Source organism: Columba livia, chromosome 1 (genome assembly GCF_036013475.1).
Source record: "Columba livia isolate bColLiv1 breed racing homer chromosome 1, bColLiv1.pat.W.v2, whole genome shotgun sequence".
NCBI lineage: Eukaryota > Metazoa > Chordata > Aves > Columbiformes > Columbidae > Columba > Columba livia.
Window position 1 is genome coordinate 19,813,979 of NC_088602.1, and position 18,544 is coordinate 19,832,522.

The 18,544-nt window shown below is 39.2% G+C and overlaps 1 protein-coding gene across 3 annotated transcripts; it reads right to left on the reverse strand.

Annotated features, from left to right (window-relative positions):
* Positions 1-35: 35 nt before the first annotated feature.
* CENPJ (centromere protein J) lies at positions 36-18,534 on the reverse strand. Of its 3 annotated transcripts, none has more exons than XM_021286268.2 (16): positions 18,407-18,534; positions 16,123-16,630; positions 13,879-14,002; positions 11,520-11,664; positions 9,875-9,980; positions 7,952-9,551; positions 6,389-6,521; positions 5,479-5,644; positions 4,194-4,430; positions 3,514-3,613; positions 2,468-2,565; positions 1,661-1,759; positions 1,413-1,553; positions 1,212-1,296; positions 1,000-1,120; positions 36-376 (listed from the first exon to the last, which is right to left on the reverse strand). In XM_021286268.2, the coding sequence occupies exons 2-16, from the start codon at positions 16,543-16,545 to the stop codon at positions 184-186; spliced, it is 3,771 nt and encodes a 1,256-aa protein (XP_021141943.1). In that variant the 5' UTR covers positions 16,546-16,630; positions 18,407-18,534; the 3' UTR covers positions 36-183. The 3 variants fall into 3 exon arrangements, with proteins under 3 accessions (XP_021141943.1, XP_021141946.1, XP_021141945.1); XM_021286271.2 differs by having other exon boundaries at positions 18,470-18,531; XM_021286270.2 differs by having other exon boundaries at positions 18,348-18,498.
* Positions 18,535-18,544: the final 10 nt, after the last annotated feature.

An 18,544-nucleotide genomic window follows, 5' to 3' on the forward strand; every position in this document is an offset into this window, starting at 1 on the left:
AAGTAGAAGTGGGAAAAAAATACAAAAAGCTCTGATGTAGTAACACCCACTGAAAAATAAATTTATGTCAGGAATACTATAAACAATATATACACACAAGCTTCAATGGGTTTCTCTTCTTGTTTACAGGAATGTACATTATTTTTGCCAATATGTGAACACTTCCGTCAGTTTTGACATTACCTACAACTTGGTGTCCATGATAATATTACCATCCTTGTCCTTTATTCTTACTCTCCCTGAGACATACTTTGTTTCCTGCTGTCCATTCACATACACAGTCTTGACAGTACCATCTGGATACTCCCGTCTCTTGAACTGTGGGGTGTGCAGTTCTCTCTGGCCATTATTGAACTCTATAGTTTTGCTTCCATCTCTGCAGTAAATAAATGTATGTAAGTACTTATAAAAACCACAACATTGTAATAACTATGCATAGGCTCAAGCTTAATCTCAGAATGAACATTAAATGTGCAAGCCTAAATGAAGGAAGAACTTAAAAACAAAAATAACACTATTTGTGAAAAGCCTGTTTTGTTAAATATCATCCCAGCTGGCTGGTACTGAAAAACTTGTTTCTGCAAAACTGATATAACTTCTTTATACTCGAGAGCTGCTCTTGCACTTTCTCTGCACAAAATCTATTGCTGCAACAGTCCAAGAAAAGTTTAAAACTTCATGTTTCAGCACTATCAATTTGGATGTCAGACCTGCTTGCCACACCAGCTATGTTCTCATATGTTCTCTAGAATTACAGACAAATAAAAAATCTCTCAGGTTAGCCTAGGAGAAAATACACAGGTAATCAGTCTTTGTCTCCTCCCAGCTCCCAAAAAGAAAAAAAAAAAAAAAGACATTTCAAGCAGTAAATACAGGTTCATAGTACAATATATGCAAATATAAACTTATAGATCTGTCACCATATACTGCCTTTGGCAGTAAGCCCTAACTGCTACCTTCCCATTAACAGGCCAGGGTACCCGAAAGGGTAAAGCTTACCGCTGGATACGAACAATAGTACCATCTGGAAAGATACTTTCTTCTTGCCCATCCGTAAATAAGTTTTTAATAGTTTGATCAGGGAATGTAATTTCTTTCTTCCCGTCAGGATAATGCTTTTCTGAAATTGAGACAATATGCTTATTACATACATGCAGGTATTTATATGGGCAGCAATTTTAAGGGTTGGTTGGGTTGGATTATTTCTTTACCTATTTGTCCATTTGAAAACTGCAAGACCTCTAAGCCATCAGAGTACGTAGTATGTGTAGTCTTAGCATCGGCATAATAATAAATCTGCAGAGAACAGTTCAGATTTAACCTAACTAGTGAGAAATTGTATGTCTGTGTGTGTATACATGTGTATGGAAATAAGTATTTGTAGAAAAGTGCAGACAATGTAGGATACATACCACTGTTTGATCGGGCATAACCTGTTTCACATCCCCATTGAAGAAGGTTATAGTTATGGTCTTCCCATCAGAACCCACTTTTTTCCATGTCCCATTGGGGAAAAATATGAGGTGACAGCCATTTTTCAAAACCTTTTCAACCTAATGAATACATTACAGAGTGGTCAGTATTGAGCCATCACACATTCTCATTCGACTTCCAGAACAGCTGTCTTGCGGAATTTCAGAGTGCCAAGCTCTCATGTTACCTTTCCATCAGGATAAGCAGTTTCTCTCTCTACCTCTTCACTGTCTATAGATGCAGGTCCAGATGGTAGTGACGTGTTAGGTTCATTAGGAGAGGTGTCCTGAAATGACAGCAATAACTCAGCATAAACTCAAATCAAGCTTTGTCTTTTTACTTTTTTTTTTTTTCCTTTTTTCCTAGACTGATAGGTATTTTAGGAAACAAGGAGCATCAGGGGAGGAAGACAAGTGGAGGAAGACATGAACACAGTCTGGGGTTTATGCAGCTCCTAGTATAAATCGGGTGGTAAGGCAGACTGAGACTTGGCAATAACTGTCTGTGGTCAGCTGCAGTCTGGACTGAAGTGGAATTCAGTGTTGTGCTGTAGCATAGTGCGCAGGTGCCTTCAGGCATCCATTTCAAGGTATGAAACAATTGATGAAGTTTGGTGAAACCTGAATGCTACCTACAGCAATTAATGTAAGAATTAATTCAACTGTTCACAAGATTCTTGCATGGTTTCCCTACATGGAACATAATAAACGTCCATCTTTTTCCCCTCCCTCAAAAGGTAATATTTTGCAAAATTCAAGGGAGCATGAGATTATGATTTTATTTTATTTTATGTTGCAACTACTAGACACAGGTAAAACATTCTGCACTGACTACCTACGTAGCCATTTTCTGGTATGACAAGAAAACTGGAAGAACATAGCAGTTGAGTCCACAGCTTCACCAGTCACCCTCCAGATGTTCATTTACATACAAGTAACTATTGTTTTATTTTGGGTTTCCCCTCTTAAAAACTAAAGCAAGATACAGAACTTACTCCCATAAAAGTGCTAGAAGAATCTTCTAGTGCTGTCATTGTCTCAGAGTTGCTTCTGTCACTAGCAGGTGCTGATGCAGATGTTCTAGAAAGCTTTCCTACTCACATACATGTAACAAAGTTAATTTGGACAGTAAAATTAAAGTACAGTTTAAGTGTTAACATAGGAGGTCAAGTTGTACAGGACACCTACATTTACATGCAGTAGAAACAGAAAGTACATTTATGAAAAGAATTAGCATAAGCCAGCTAGGGTGTGTCATTGTTTCACGTGTTGGCAAGAAGCTGCAGCTGAAGAATCACTGCAACAGGACTAATATTTGCACTTTCCTATTTCATTTCTGTAGAGATTTACAAAGGAGTTTCCTGCCCACCCCCGGGATCTAGACAACATTATTGCTTCTGCCTTACAATGAATAAAGGAAGACTAATGTAGCCTTTTAACAGGAACTGACTGGCAGACTTTTCCCGCGTCTCTCCTTGCACACCAGAAAGATTACCAAAATAAACCAGCAAGAGCTTCTGTTCTGGAAGATATTCCTCCAACAGGTAACCTAATGGTTAGTTGAGCTACCAGAGATGCCAAAAAAGTACCTTCCCATAACTTTCTGTACGTGATTATTCCACAGGAAAGGGTATGGCTGCCAACAGCATTTGCTCTTAGCTGTGAACAAGGACAGCACTACAGCACTGCCCATACGATAACAGATCCTGATCACAGAGGGTTCTGAAGAGACACAGCAGTTCCAATGCTATCAATATGGCCATCTACTCAACATCCACAGCTTGGAGAACATCAACGATTCATGCCATTTTGGATTACAGAATGCAGTTTCTGGTAAGCCCCAAAGCACCAGACATGACCAAAAGACCTGAATGGTCTCATCACAGCGCTCTCCAGAATCTTGCCCATATGCTCAAGTCCATACAGCTATTCTCTTCCTACTTTTGACTATCACACTTGGTGATGTATTCTTTTTAATAAAAGGAAAAAATCCACATTAAATTGCTTTTAAAGCATTCTCTGATTAGACAAACATTTATACCTTTTGCCTGTGAGTAACTTTTGCCATTTATCTTGCTGTACTTCTGTACTGGAAGAAGCAGAGATGCAGTTTGACTTTTCAGGCCTCTGTTTGGTAGACACTAGAAGAAAGGAATTATTCATGGTTTACCTGATGTTTATTCATAACTGTTCATTCAGCAGCAACAAAAGTTATACACCATGTGCCATGAAATTTGCTGGAAGCTTTCTTCAAACTACATTTTTGATATTTAACCAACAGAAGGCCTTGTGTGATGCAGCCCAAGCTGTACTTTGGAATTCTTTCCCTATCTGCTGCCTTGCTACCAACAACTGCAGAATGTTAATTTGGTACAAGCAATCCAGAATAACAGTTACCGTTTCAAAACTAAATATAACTGCTTTAGACAATGGTGAACTGCCTGATTTGTCTGGTTGATCCTTAAGGTATAGAGGTTCACAGGTTAGATCCAATCTATGATCTTATAATTGCTTCTTTTTGAATTTCTAAGATGAGCTCTTCAACAGAAGGGATGCTGCACATTTGGAGAGAAAGTGACATGAACAAAATTCTGTGTCTGCCACAGGTCCCAAGGTCAGTCCAGTAAAACTAAACATCTAGGTTGTAGCTGTTTGATTCCAAATTTATGATCCAAAATTCAGGCTATTCACACAGATGAATTTAAACCAGCAATAACTTACAGATTCTGCTCTTTTTAGAGTGCCAGAATTTTCTATTTTCCTCTTGCTTCCAGCAGCTTCTACTTTCTTCCAGGCTTCTAGACGAAACCTCTCCATAATCTTGACTTCTTCTTTTAGCTCCATATTCTCATTCACTAAAACTTCTATTTGATCTTTCAGGCGTCGATGGGTGGTTGACCATTTTGCCTCTTTTCGTTTTAAATCTTCCTGTAACTCCGCAATCTGCTGTTTTAAAGCCTTAGAAAAATGCATGCTTATCAATTAAGGAGCTTTCATATTTTAATATATTAAAATATTTTGATGTTGTACTAGAAATACAAGCACAAAAAACCCCCACAAGAATGGCAAAAAAATAAGATCAGTTTAATCAGGCAAAAAGTGAAAGGAAAGAAGCTTTCTTCCCTGAAAGAGATATTATTTACTTTACCAACATTATAAGCTTAGCTTAAATCACAGGAAGTGTCTCTATTGCCCTTTTGGCATCCTTTATACTTCACAGATCGGCCAGTACAAATACACTTGAGACAGTGTAGGAGACAGAAAGTGGGGGTTGGACTAGGTGACCTTTGAAGGTCCTTTCCAACCCAAACCATTCTATGATTCCATGAAACATGGCCACCCTTGAGACAACCCTTCAAAATCTCAGCACAGGCAAACAGGGAGGACTCAACCACATAGAACACATGTGAACGTGCCAAGCCACGTAAGCAAATGTTACTTCACTCTGTTGACCTTCCATAAGGAAAATTTGTAGGAAAGGAAGAGGGAAATTAATGTGTGATGTTTAATATGACTTGTCTATACATCTCATGAACCATGCATCCCGACAATGAAGGAACAAGCAGATCTCATTTCTTACATCTGACCTACAAGTAATAAGAAAATGTAACTTTGAAAATTATAGATTACTACACTTACTATACAACAGTTATAGACAGAATAAAACTGAAGTACAGTTCTAGTCTGCACTTTGATCCACTACCATGAATAAAGACTTACAACTTAACTACAGTAATTTTGTATCAAAGTTGAAGATTGTTCTACCAGAGTCAGGAGTAGTTTTTAAGTATGGAAACATGACAAAAACATTTTCTCAGAGGTTTTGCCTTAAAACCATCAAACAACATTGTGAAGACTGTAGTTCCTTCCTCAGGCCATTTCTACTAACAGTTTGCATATTGAAATGACTTACAAGCTATCAATTAAGTTAGAATTTTGTTCTCAACTGCCTTTAAATGAATTTAAGTGTTTCTGTATGGACTAGAAGAGTAACACATTTTTATACCTGAATTTCATCACGTTCCTTTTTATCTGGAATTGCTTTAGCTTCTGTGGTATATTTTTCAAAAACTTTACGCTCCTTTTGCAGTTTTTTCATTTCCTTTTTTTTATATTCTTCTATTGCAGCCAGTTCTTGGGCTTTCTGCTGTTGAAACTCTGCCATTTCTTTCCTATAATTACAAAACAAAGTTGTTGTTTTAGCCCAAAACTACTTCAAATCTGGATTTTAAGGAAGCAAATGAAGACTCTGAATTTTGTGGTCATTGATTCCAACCCAGCACCTGTTACCCTCAGGAAGACTTAGCTATAAAATGGTATTACTTATTTAAGGAGTAAGAATTGTCACATGGCTAGCTTGAAGTCCAGCAATTAATGGTTTGATGTAGAACACTTCTTTCCCCAAAAGTACCGGGGAAAAGAATCTGCTAACAGCAGGGGTTCACAAATTAAACATTAGCCAACAACATGATGCCGTTTCCGAACAAAACAAAAGTGACTTTGGTAGGGTATGCCTTATTGAAGTCACCAGATATGATTATTCTGCTCTGTATGTCACTTGTAAATCCCCCAGTTCAAATTAAAATATTCTCCAATCCAAAGGAAAAGCATCAATCGTGTTAGCATGAATGTCAGTTTTCCAAGACCAGTTTAGGACTGAGTTATCACTCAGAACAAAATTCGCCTAAATAAAGCCTTCAAAGATATTAATCTAGCAGGGGTTCTTAATATTACAATTTGTGTGTGAGTCATAATCACAGTTTAATATACATAGAGAAACAACTAGTTTCTTGACCTATGTCTCCACTGTAACTGAACACATCAATTATTTACCTGCGCTGTTGGTAATTGGACATTATGATAGTCTGAACATACCGTGTAAGTGAATGCACCAAAATGTTTCAATTAAAAATGACCTGAAATTTGCCAAGGCATGCTCTCTTTCTTCTCGGAGTTTAGTAAGAGTTGTGTTTTCAGTTCTGAATTTCTCTATTTCATTTTCCAATTCAGTGAGTCTCTCCCTCAGTACCTGGGATGGAACTGTGTTTCCTGTCAAAGAACAGCCAGAGGCAAGTTATCTAATCGGCATCCATAAGACTGAAGAAAGCAATTACCACACATCAGTTAAAAAAAACAAAAAGTATTTTAGAGATAGTAGTAGTATTGCAAAAAAATAAACCACAACCCTACTATTCAAATAACACAGAAGTGACATTTTAAAGCACTCTGCACTATTTACTCAAATACTGAGTATATCTATCATCTCTGTAGAACTAATATATATTAGGAATTGGAATGTGAAGGGCTTCATGTCAAGCTAGAGAAATTAAATGAAGATATAAAGGCCAAGCATAAAACAGGAAAGTTTATGGTTGAAGTTTTTTCAAGTTTTATTCACAACAAAGTCTGTTCACACGCATCACCAATGTGAAATCTATTGCAGAGGCCAATAATAGGATTTGTGGACTTTTTTGCCATCCCAGTTTCCTGTTCAGTCACTACTTAACTCTCCCAGTGTTTTAAGAATCCACTTCTGAGTAAGCAAGAGAAGAGCTTAAATATTGATGTTGCAGTGTAGGTAGTTGCCTCATCCACTCCTAAATGCTCTGAGATTCAGTAAAAAAAAAAAACCCTACCCCTCTTCCTGCAAACAATATCTAGCAGGCATCTTTAGATAACCCTACAAAATCAATTCTCCATGAAACAATAAGCAGAACTAGCAGCTTTCATATGCACTTCTCATAAAAACCTAAACAAAATCCTAAACATTCATTGGAGCAGAGTTTGAAACCAAGATCTCACCACTTTACAGAGAAGAGATTTAAATGCTAGGCTGGGCCACCACACTTTCACAAGTGCATTTTTAATGATCTCACATAAATGCAACAGCTTCAAGAGGAGCTTTTAGGGTCACTCCTTCCCCAGACTATAACCATATAGTCAAAATCAACTTGGACAAAGCAGAAAAATGAAACCATGTTTCCCATAATCCACATGAACTCTCTAGATACCATACTACTGTCAGAAAACCTGGACAGGGCTGTCGCCTCCTTGTATTTTATAAAAGGAACAAGAGCAGAGCATTACCGTGCTGGGGTGTAAACGCACACTGTCACTGGAATGGGAGGCACAACTTTGCTTTCAGCCCGCCTTTGACACTTCCCTTGATTTGGAAACAGTGATCAAGAAGCTTCAGACCAAGTTGATTCAATAGCTGGTCTGACAGAAAACTAGCCTCCGGGGGGGGGGAAAAAGTTTTCACTGATTATACTCATTCTGCAAGTTGCATAATGGTTACATTTGACATCAGACATGCAACCAGGAGAGGAGATGAAAGGTGAGAACAGGGCCATTGCCTGCCCCAGAAGTCTGTACTTAACACTCTTCGGTGTAATGTCAGGTTGCAGCTTAAGCACTAGAAGGGAAGACTTGTAACATACGTCTTCTTCAACATTTCCTACCACTTGCTGTTCTCTTACCTCCTGGCTCCTGTTCCACATTTGATTTGATTTCACTCTCCGAACGACAGCCTGCCTTCTGTTTCGGTTTCAGTGAAGGAAACAGTTTCATCATCAGGTTTGATACAGGAGGTCTATTTGAATCACTGTCCACTGCAGATTCTTTGGACATTTCATCTCCCCTCTTTGCAGCAACTTTTCTCTTTATTGCTTTATCTGGGATCATTGTATCATTCTCACTGGAAAAATCCATCTGTAAAGGTATTTTAGTATATTTCTCAGGTAAATCGCTGTTACTGTAATTTTCATCAAGATCACTCCACGTTCTTTCATCATCGAACTCGAACTTATTCCTACTTATACAAGACGTGCTTCTCTGATGGTCTGAAGCTTTTCTAGTCTTCTGCTTTGACAGTGCACTGCAATCTTTGTCTGCCAAGCCAAGGTCAGCATCGCCATTTTTGTTTTCTTTGCTGATGTCTGTAACAGAACGTCCATATTCAAAACATTCTGGATCACTTTCTGTATGCCTCACAAAGGGTGTCTTAGCCTCTTCATCCTTTAATGTGGTCTCAAATTCACTCTCAGAATCTGTAGTAGTATCACCATTGCCCTCACTCTCATCTTCATTTACAATCCATTGATTACTTTTTAAAACAGGAGCTGCTGTCATGGAAGAAGCTGAAGGTATGACACCGTCCTTCGTTCTGAAAGCTGTTCCTGAATTTGAGACTGTATGCATAATTGCTCTATCATTTATATTTCCCTGTGTCATACAGTCTGCCTTTTTGTTTCTCTTGTTTATGAGTTCAACAGCCAGCACTTTTACTTGCTGCTGTTTTGCCTTGATAGGGGTAGAAGACATTCTACGGCCTTTCATAGTTTGCTGATCTCGATCTAAGATCCTTTGCACAAATGAGGAATTACTTGAGAAAGATATTTCATCTGCAGCTTGTTCTAAAAACAAAAATTCATCCAACTCTAGATTCTCTTTTTCTTTTTCCTTTTCCCAGTTTTCCAGCTTATTCTGAAATGAAACTTCAAAAGACAGTTCTGAGTCTTTTACAGGTTGACCTATAGGACATTTAGAATTAGGAAAGGCACTTGTCAGCTCATGAGACAACTGAGGCTTTTCTGTGCCAGATACGTTGTTTCCAATTTTGCCAGAGTTAGGCTTAGCAAATTCTACTACGCTCTCTTTATTTTCTGTTTTGTTGTTAATATCTGATGGGAAAGAATCTCTCATCTGTCCATCATGATTTTTCCCTGCTTGCATTCTCATTTCTAATGGCAGGATATTTTTTCCGTTGTGATTCCTGAGTACCAGGGTCTTCTGAATAGGACAAAGTTTTGCTTTATTGGGATTGTTATATTTTTGACATGGTGCAGAAGGGTTCTCAGAAACCTGTTCTTTGCTAGGAGGCATAGTTTTTTTCTGTATTTGTGATTTGTCCACTTTCATAACATTTCTGTCATCTGAAGCCCTGGGTTGAAGTTTTGGGGTGTTTTCTCCAAGTTTTGTAATTTTAGATTTGGCATTAGTGAATCTTGTTAAGCCTTCTCCTCTTTTCAGGAAAGGTCGTTTAATCACTGGTTTTTGATTGGTTGATCCATTTGTCTCCTGAAAAGGGGTAAGGAAAAGTAAACTGCAAAACATTAGAAAGCCCCTTACACAGTTTAAAGATTTCTTCAAATAAACCCCATATATGAGTACAAATTTATATACGACATTTCTACTGAATTTCTAAAGACATTGTAAAAAAGTGAAATATTAGGGGCTTATTGTATTACTTTTAAGAACGTGAATATTGTTTTCAGTATTAGCTTTTGATGCTAGAATCTTCCTTATACATTTTTAAAGCACCTATTGCATCTTGGCACAATATATAAAGAACAATTAATTTAAACAAACAAACACACACAACACCAAAAAACCCCACAAACCTGTAACTTCTGGTTTTGCTCCAGTCGCTGCTCTTCTAGTTTTATCTGTTCTTCCAGGAATTCTTCAAATGTCTGTTTCTTCTCCTGAATCACAGCTTTAATAGGTCTAGAGTAATTAAAAAAAAAGTCTAACATTTCTATATAAAATAACTATGTTAAGAGTCTCTGCTATTCAAATACCTAAGGTGTAGTCACATAAAAGATAACAAATTATGAGCTACTTTGGTCATTAAGTGTCAAAGTTAATCTGAGAAATGCATTGTAATGCTAGCTGTTGATCTTCTGAGAAATAGTTTATCAAACCCTTGCTTTAGTTAGTATACATCTCTAAAAGTTACCGTATGCAGGTTTTGCTGTTTCTTCTTTCACTGCCTTTCTTCTGCCCAGACCACCCAACTTACACTCGTATTTTGCTCATACTGCCAATCTCTACAGAACCACCTTCCTACTCAGTAATGCCACTGAGATTGTGTTCCTTATCTCTCCCTTTGACACTTCAGCTCCTTCACATCCTGGTACCGGGTCTGGCTGGCATGGAGTGAGCTTTCTTCACAGCAGCCCATACGGTGCTCTGTTTTGGATTTGTGACTACAATGGTCTTGACAGGACACCAATGTTAGAGCTGTTACTGAACACTATTTTGATGCTCAAAGCTTTCTTTGCATTTTTATGCTGCTGCCCTGCCCTCAGCCAAGTAGGCTGAGCATGAGCAAGTGTCTGAGAGGGGTGACACAGCCATAACAGCTGACTCAACTGACCAAAGGGATGTTCCGTGCAATGTAACATCATGTTCAGCAGTAAAAACTGGGGGCGTGCTCTTCCAAAAGTAGCTGTTGCTCAGAGACCAAAGCAGGCATCGATCTGCTTGTGAGAAGTGGAGAAGGACAGTCTTCACATCTTTGTTGTTTGGGTTTTTTTTCCCCTCTCTCCTCTAGTTATTAAAGTGTTTTTATCTCAACCCACAAATTTTCTTGAGTTGGCCCCTCTAATACCCTCTCCCATTCTGCTCTGGGGGACAGGGTGAGCAAGCAACTCAGTGGGTGCTTAGTTGCTGGCTGGGCTCAACCCATCGCAGCCTGGAACAAGCGTGTCTTGCTTTTGTGGTGAGCTGGCAGATAAGGCAGAACTTCAAAACAATGTCAGCCACTACTTCTGTTCTATCAGCTCCATAAACAAAGCTTTTACATGAGAAGGCTTCTGGCACAAGCACCTTTGTTGCTTCGTAACCATATACAGATATTTAAACAAACATAACTCCTGGAAATAGAGTCACAGCCTTACACTCCTTCAGATTACCACTTTTGCCACATAACAGTGGATAGGGGATTGTACTAAATCAAATTTGGAACAGTAATTATAACTACTCATATACTAAGCCCATACTAAAAGGTGCTTCTAAATTATCATTACCCCAGGCTGCACACACCTCTTCAGCCAATACACAACTTCACATCTTTCACAGCATAAGCAATTTCAAGTTAGAGCCTCTCTTACTACAGGTCTCCATAGTACAGAGCAAAATGGCATCTTTGGTTGAGAAAGCTACACAAATTGAGAATATCAGACTCTTTAAATCAGGACTCAGAATTCAAACAAACATGCATTATCTACTTGATAAAAACAGCACAATAATGGTCTGAATTACCTTTCCTCTGTATTAGTCCACAAATGTTTTCTTCTGCTGGTATTTTCAGAGAGATCTGCACTTTCCACACGTAAAGGATCAATATGATGATCTTCACTCTCCATTAGTATTTCCATCTTTTGTTCTGGACACCATATGTTATTTCCTGCAAAATTAATAAATTTTTTTTCCTGCCTAACAACAAATCAGTTTTCAGCTCATACTTTAAGCAGCATTCAGGTCAGATTAAAACCAGAAGGGAGCTTCATCATAATGTAGTCTGAATTTCTACAAAAATAGTCCTCAGATTTCCCCAAGTTAATTCTTATTTGAATTCAAGCTTTTATTTTTTTAAGGAACATTCAATTATGTATTAAACATTTTCCAGAGACCTTAAATATCTCTGATTGTTCATCTTCTTTGCTATTGTGAATTTATAGCTTAAAAATAAAAGAATTGAACAAATTTGGATGTCTGCTGTACTGAAGGGCTCTCTTATCAAGCTTCTGTTTCCCATGTGTATATATATGAATTAAGATCAATTTATCCTTTCGCATCTGCTTAGACCAAGCCCTCTGATTAAAAGCTTTAAAGCTGGTATGAAGTATGATGAAATGCTATCTCATACCTTTTCACCCAAACCAGATTTTCAGCAACCTTGTTAATTTGCTAGATCAGAACTAAATCCACTAATGCAATCATGGCAGCACAGTAGTCATGCTGGTGCCAACGGTAAAACTGAGAAGAGGAGGAAAGATAAAGAACTCCAGCACATTGCTTCTGATGTACAAATAATTTTTAGTCATACAACAGGATCTCTTTCTCAACCCATCTGGACTCCTAATTCCAGTTCAGTTACTAATCCTCCGAACAGAGCTGGGCTGAAGACATTCAATATCCCCTGAGAGATTGTTATTTTCTATTTGCCACATGAAAATGTGGGTACAGTTCAGCCCAAACAATTCAGCCATCCAGTATCTGTCATTATTTGCTATTTTCCCAGTCTTTATCATACATCAACTCTAGCAGTAAAGATTATATTTCCTTTTCCTAAAACAGACAAGCATTTCGTACAGACAGAAGAACTTGATTTTTTTCCTCATGCTGCTTCTAACAAAACTCACATGGACATCAACAGGAACACTCTGAGGCCTGGAAGCTGTCACTACACCAACCAACAAATCAAGTAAACCAGCGTTTGTATAAAATCCTCACAATGCTCAACATCTACAAGGGGAATAAAACCCACCACACACCAAGTTATCTTTCTATAAATGACTAACCAGTAATATATTTGCCTCCCTCATTTTTTTAACCTCGTTTCTCACAGACTGACAGACTCCTGAAAGACTGTTCTTCAAAGATGAGGTGCATTCCTTGTTGTTTAACTTTTGTAAAGTCACTGTCTTGTGTATGTTGAGAAACAATCAGAGCATAAGCTCTGTCTCCAAAGCGATTCTGACACCTAGATGATAGCAACTGGTGTTAAGTTGTTAAGCCCACTGAATGCCTAAGTCTTAGCTTTTGACTTTTAGCCATCAGAGTACAGCCTTGAAATTAAAAAAAAAAACAACATGGCTGTGTCATTGTATTTGTATTACAACACTTCTTTTCCACAGGAGAAAAGAAATGGCACTGAAAAGCAAGACCAATTGCCCAGCCTCCATTCTTATGTTACTGATCAAGAATAAGTGATTAGGCAATCTGGATTTTGTTCTCCTAATGCTAAGCCCTAAATTCATTTTCTCAAGTAGACAGAGTGAAAGAAATATCTTCACTTAAGTCAGGTTGGACTGATACTGCCAACAAAAGAGAATACCAAAGAGAATACCTCTGCTCAACTCCAAAAGCTTTTTCCAGCCCAGCACTGCCCCCTCCATTTGTACACAGCAAACAAGACTGGAAAACTGATACAGGTTACAAGTGTTTGTTTTTTCAGTACAGATGAGCTCTTCAGTCTAGTCTAGTTCATCACATGATGCACAAGCACAAACCAATAGGCACCACTTAATTTGGATACAGTGACTGCTTAAAGCAATCAAAAGTATTGACAAACTCAGAAAGGAAAATTGACAAAATCAGAAAGGAAAGCAATTCTTTGTTTTACACTGTCTTTTATAATTAAAACATGTTCTTCAAAACAAGGGCTCCCGTCATAGCACAAATTGGTCAAGTTACCATTACAGTTGGCATTTTATAAAAACAAGACAGTGTTCCTACAGCAACACTCAATGATCAGCCACTGAAGCAATACAGCATTCATCTTTGATTAATCAAGTAGTCTTAAGATGAAGAACACTGAAGACTCTTACAGATTTTAACTAGAAAATGAGATTAAATTCTTCAGTTTACTCAAAGTATGGTTTCTTTCTCAACTTACCAAGAGCTGCTGTCTGACCAGTCACCATGCTAAGTAGCTTCTGCCGCTCGTCCATCAGCCTTTGAAGCTGCTCTATGTGTTGTTTCCTTAGCTGTTCCCGTTTCTGTTGTTGCAATTCCTTCAGCTTTTCAAACAAAAAAATGTGTTAGAGGACAGGTTTACTTAGAATGTACCACACAATTAGTATCATCAAGACAATAGGTATTTCTTGTTTTAAAGGTATTCTATTAGGTAAGTGTAATATGAACGAATTAAGACTATCAAATGCTATACTAAACAAAATTTTGTTTGGTGTGGTTTTGTTTTTTGCGGGTTTTTTTTGGTGGTTTTTGGTTGTTTTTTTGGGGGGAGGTTGTTGTGTTGGTTTTTGTTTTGGTTTTTTTTTAATCTGTGAATGCACATGTTATTTCCAGTTTGCCCAATTAGCAGTTCCACTAGTCTTTAATTGACCAATCTGGAAACAATAGGAATCAGAACACTCATTTCTACTGCATGAGAAAGCATTCAAATTCTGCTCTTTTAACACTAACTTCTACTATGCAGTAGTTTTATTAAAATATTAAATACTTCATAATAATTAAACCTTTAGAAAAAGGTGTGTTGCATTTTTTTTCTCTCAAAGATCTCACAGAGGACCAAGACGGGGGCGGAAAAAGAGCACTGGAGAACATTAAGACTCATTAAGTTGTCTGAAATAAAAAAGAATTAGAAGACTGACTAAATTCAGCAATCCAGTCTTCATTTTCTTGTGTAGCAGGAGTCCTTGGCCCTGCCTCAAGGCCAGCCTCAAGGGCCATATGAATGGCATTCTGTACCCTATCAAACCCTGGCAACGAGTGGTGGGCCTCCATGCCTATCCCTGTATCTCCAGCACATGCATATGTGCTAGTTCCAACTCCGTCGAAGGAGAGACAGGAGGCCTGATGAAATCCTTCCACAGATCAACAGCTGGACCACACTTGTCATCCAAAAGGTAAGAAAATTTCCCTTGAATTCTTCTTGTAGTCCCTTCAATTTTCAGCAAAAAGAGAAGTAAGGAACTATGCAAGTAGAAGCTGTGAGCCAGGTGATCTTTGGATCTTGATCACTAACTCTCATCTCCAACTTGATTTATTAAAAACATTATACTTGTACATGTTCTGATAATATCCTCAGAAAACCAAACCGAAAAAGATCTCATACATCCAAAACTACATTTGCCACTACAAGCATCAGATGTTTTTTTATAATATATTAAATTGTCAATAACTTTCTAAGACAGAAAACTTAACAATTCTTCTTATGATACCATTAAACCAGCTAATGTCTGTCATTTAGCCACTGTCTGACACTGCTGACAATACCAAAAAAGTGAATAAATGTATTCCTATAATGTAAAATAGAAGAAAAAACTTATATGGCATCAGATAAGTTGTAGAATTGTACTCTAAAGCCTCACACACACACACACACACACCCCACATTTGAGTGAACGGACATAGGGATTTGTACCGAGGTAGCTGCTAGCAGAGTGGACAAGGAGGTGAGTTCTTAATCCTTAACAGCAAGATCTATTAAAGCACCCCTGAACACTTTCAGCTAACACGATATATACATCTAGTAATCAGGAAGTGCTGTGACCAGACGTGTAGCCCGTTAACAGCAGATCAGCTGACATGCTTGTATTGGAAAAAAACAATAACATCACAGCATTGTAATTCCAAGCCTTTTTGTCCCAGCTTCTTGGATACTTCATCATATTAAACATTAACATCTCCCTTCATCTAAACAGAAGCACCCTACTTTGAAAACTAGCAGAGAATGTTGCTATAGATACAACAACATAGTACTTCACTATGTTGAGAGTATCTGTGGTGAAGTACTACCACTGTAACAACCAGCACCCCATTTCCACAGCTTCAAGTGAAGAAACAATTGAACACTGTAAAACTGTGTGCACCTTTCCAGAAAAAGAGATCTTGAGAACAAGTGCACTGCCACTGAATGCAATTTCATTTTAAACTGAAACCTGTGCCAGCTGGAAACAAATTAAGTTAGACTCTTAATAAATGCACACCAACTTTAATGCACACATAACTGTGACTTAGGACTTGCTCTTTAAGCTTGCTGTGTTCTATATGTTGCAAAGAGTTTGCTTACTTCCAGGTATGACAAATCATATGTGGGAAACAAACAAACAAAACCCAACAAACAAACAAACAAACATCTTACTTCTTGTACATCAAGGAGTTCTAGGACTTTTACCTGTTCAACCTTTTGTAGGAGTGGATCGCTGCGATCGGATTTATTCTGACCATCCACTTCACCATGGGCAAAGTCTGTTTTAGAGGCTTCTACATTATATGTTGCTGGAAAAGATGTTTCAGTGGTATATTGCTGAAGTGTACAAGAGCTGCCAGACTTTTCTTCACACAAGGAATCATCACTTGCAGAACAGCTGTCTGAATGCTGCAACACTTCAGCAGGGAAAGCTGTCATGTTTTCAAGTCCGGATAACAAATTTTCTGTGTTGATTTTCAAACCAGTAAAACTAGGATCTAGTAAGACTCCAGCACGGGAACTATCAGACATCCAGTATGCAATGAAGTTTTGTTCAATATTCAGATCTTCAACAGTTGGCATCTTGCAAATTGTATTCCAATTTATTTGTTGATGTAGCATTAACATAACAATGTTACATTATGTAGTGTTAGGACAGTAAATCTTTCAAAGTTCCAGGTATTTGGTGTGGATGGCTACCTACTTTTAACACCTAGAAATATAAGCAGATAAACAAAATAAGAAACATACAATAACAGACTCCCAGTAAAAGAAAGTTGCTCTCTTATAACCAACCTGGTGTATTTATAAAAATAAGTCACAATCTGCTTTTCCCTAGGCAATAGAAACAGTTTTGACAACTAGTAACACACACTTCCTGTGCAAGAAGTCAACATAATCCAACTTTTAATCTTATTATTTATTTGAGTGCAGCTAACATTATCAAGCTGTGTATAATATCCTCTTCAGGAGTACAGAGAGGGATTAACCATTTTTTTTAAAGTGTCTGCAAAAAAAGAAGAGAGGTGATTTGAGGAGTTGAAGGAGAGAATTCCCTCATAGGATCTTCATATTAATAAAAAGTTTCAAATATGTCCATCTAAATACAAACATTTTACTGCACATATTTCAATGCAGCACTTATAATTTTTGTGTCTTCCTTAGTTTCTCATAGAAACTCTACAATCATGCTGGCTGTTAGCTTCTTCCTCCCAAGCAGCTGCTTCTTTTTGAAACCATCCAAAAAAGGAGATCAAAGGCTGCAAAGTTTCAGTGGTAACAAAATTCCTACAAGTGTCATAAATCATGAGCCTGGAGAAGAGAAGAGAAGACTAAGAAGAGACTTCATTGCAGTCTACAGCTTCCTCACAAGGGGAGGAGGAGGGGCAGGTGCTGAACTCTTCTCTTTATTGACCAATGACAGAACCCGAGGGAATGGCAGGAAGATGTGCCAGGGGAGGTTTAGGCTGGACATTAGGAAAAGGTTCTTCCCCCAGAGGGTACTGGAGCACTGGAACAGGCTCCCAGGGAGGTGTCACAGCCCCAAGCCTGACAGTGTTCAAGAAGAGACTGGACAACACCCTCAGACACGTGGTGTGAACTGTGGGGTTGTCATGTGCAGGGACAGGAGTTGGACTCCATGATCCTTGTGGGTCCCTTCCAACTTGGGACATTCTATGAATGAATTCAGGTAGACTGAAGACTCAACGTGATTTCCTCACTTAGGAAGAAAAGTAGACAGAACTGCTGCCGATGTTTATGTGGCAGCAAGAGCCTGTGACCGCTCAGCCCTGCGCCTCCGGATGCTCCCAGGGCCATTCCCTCTGCCTGGGCACACGGGGTGTCCCCAGGAACACCGGAGGACAAAGGACAGACAGACGCAGCAGCCCAGGCCCAACAGTCCTGATGATCAGAAAATAACTTCTCAAAGCTTCCTTGTTCCCCAGAGATCAGTTTATGCTGGCTCTCGCTTCATTTTCCCACTGTAAAGGGGATTATGCTTTTCGACCGAAGCTTGTGACTACGAGAAACAGCAAAATTCCCTTACAAAAATTATTTTCAGCTGCCTTCTGTTTTAAGACGCTGCTGAAAGTTTCCCAGCGGGGTGCAGATTCCTGCACCGGCAAACTCACACGCTATTTTTCCTGTCACCCTTCGAGGCAGCCTGCCTGTTTAAAGCTCCCCCTGAAGCCTACGGGCAGCAACACCTCGGCGCCACTCCAACGAGGCAGCAGGGCTGAAGCTGACCCACCCCGGGATGGCGAGCAGGGACGAAGGGAACCCCGAAAGGTCTCCGGCGGGGAGACAAGCACAGCCGAGGGGCCAGGCCCGGTGCCTCCCCCTCGCCCCGCGGACATGGACACCGCCCCAGCCCGCGGCACCGCACACAGGACACCCCCAGCGCCCGCCGCTCCCCGAGGCACCCGCACCGCGACAGCTCCAACCCGGAGCCCCTCACAGGTACGGGGCGGCAGCACCAGCGTCGCACCTCAGGCCGCTTCCACAGCAACACTTGACTCCAGCCGCCATCCCCATCTCTTGTATTACAAACCTGCCGCCATCGCGCAGCCACCCGGCGCCGCAGGTTGGGCACGCCCCAGCGCGGGGCATGCCGGGAGTTGTAGTC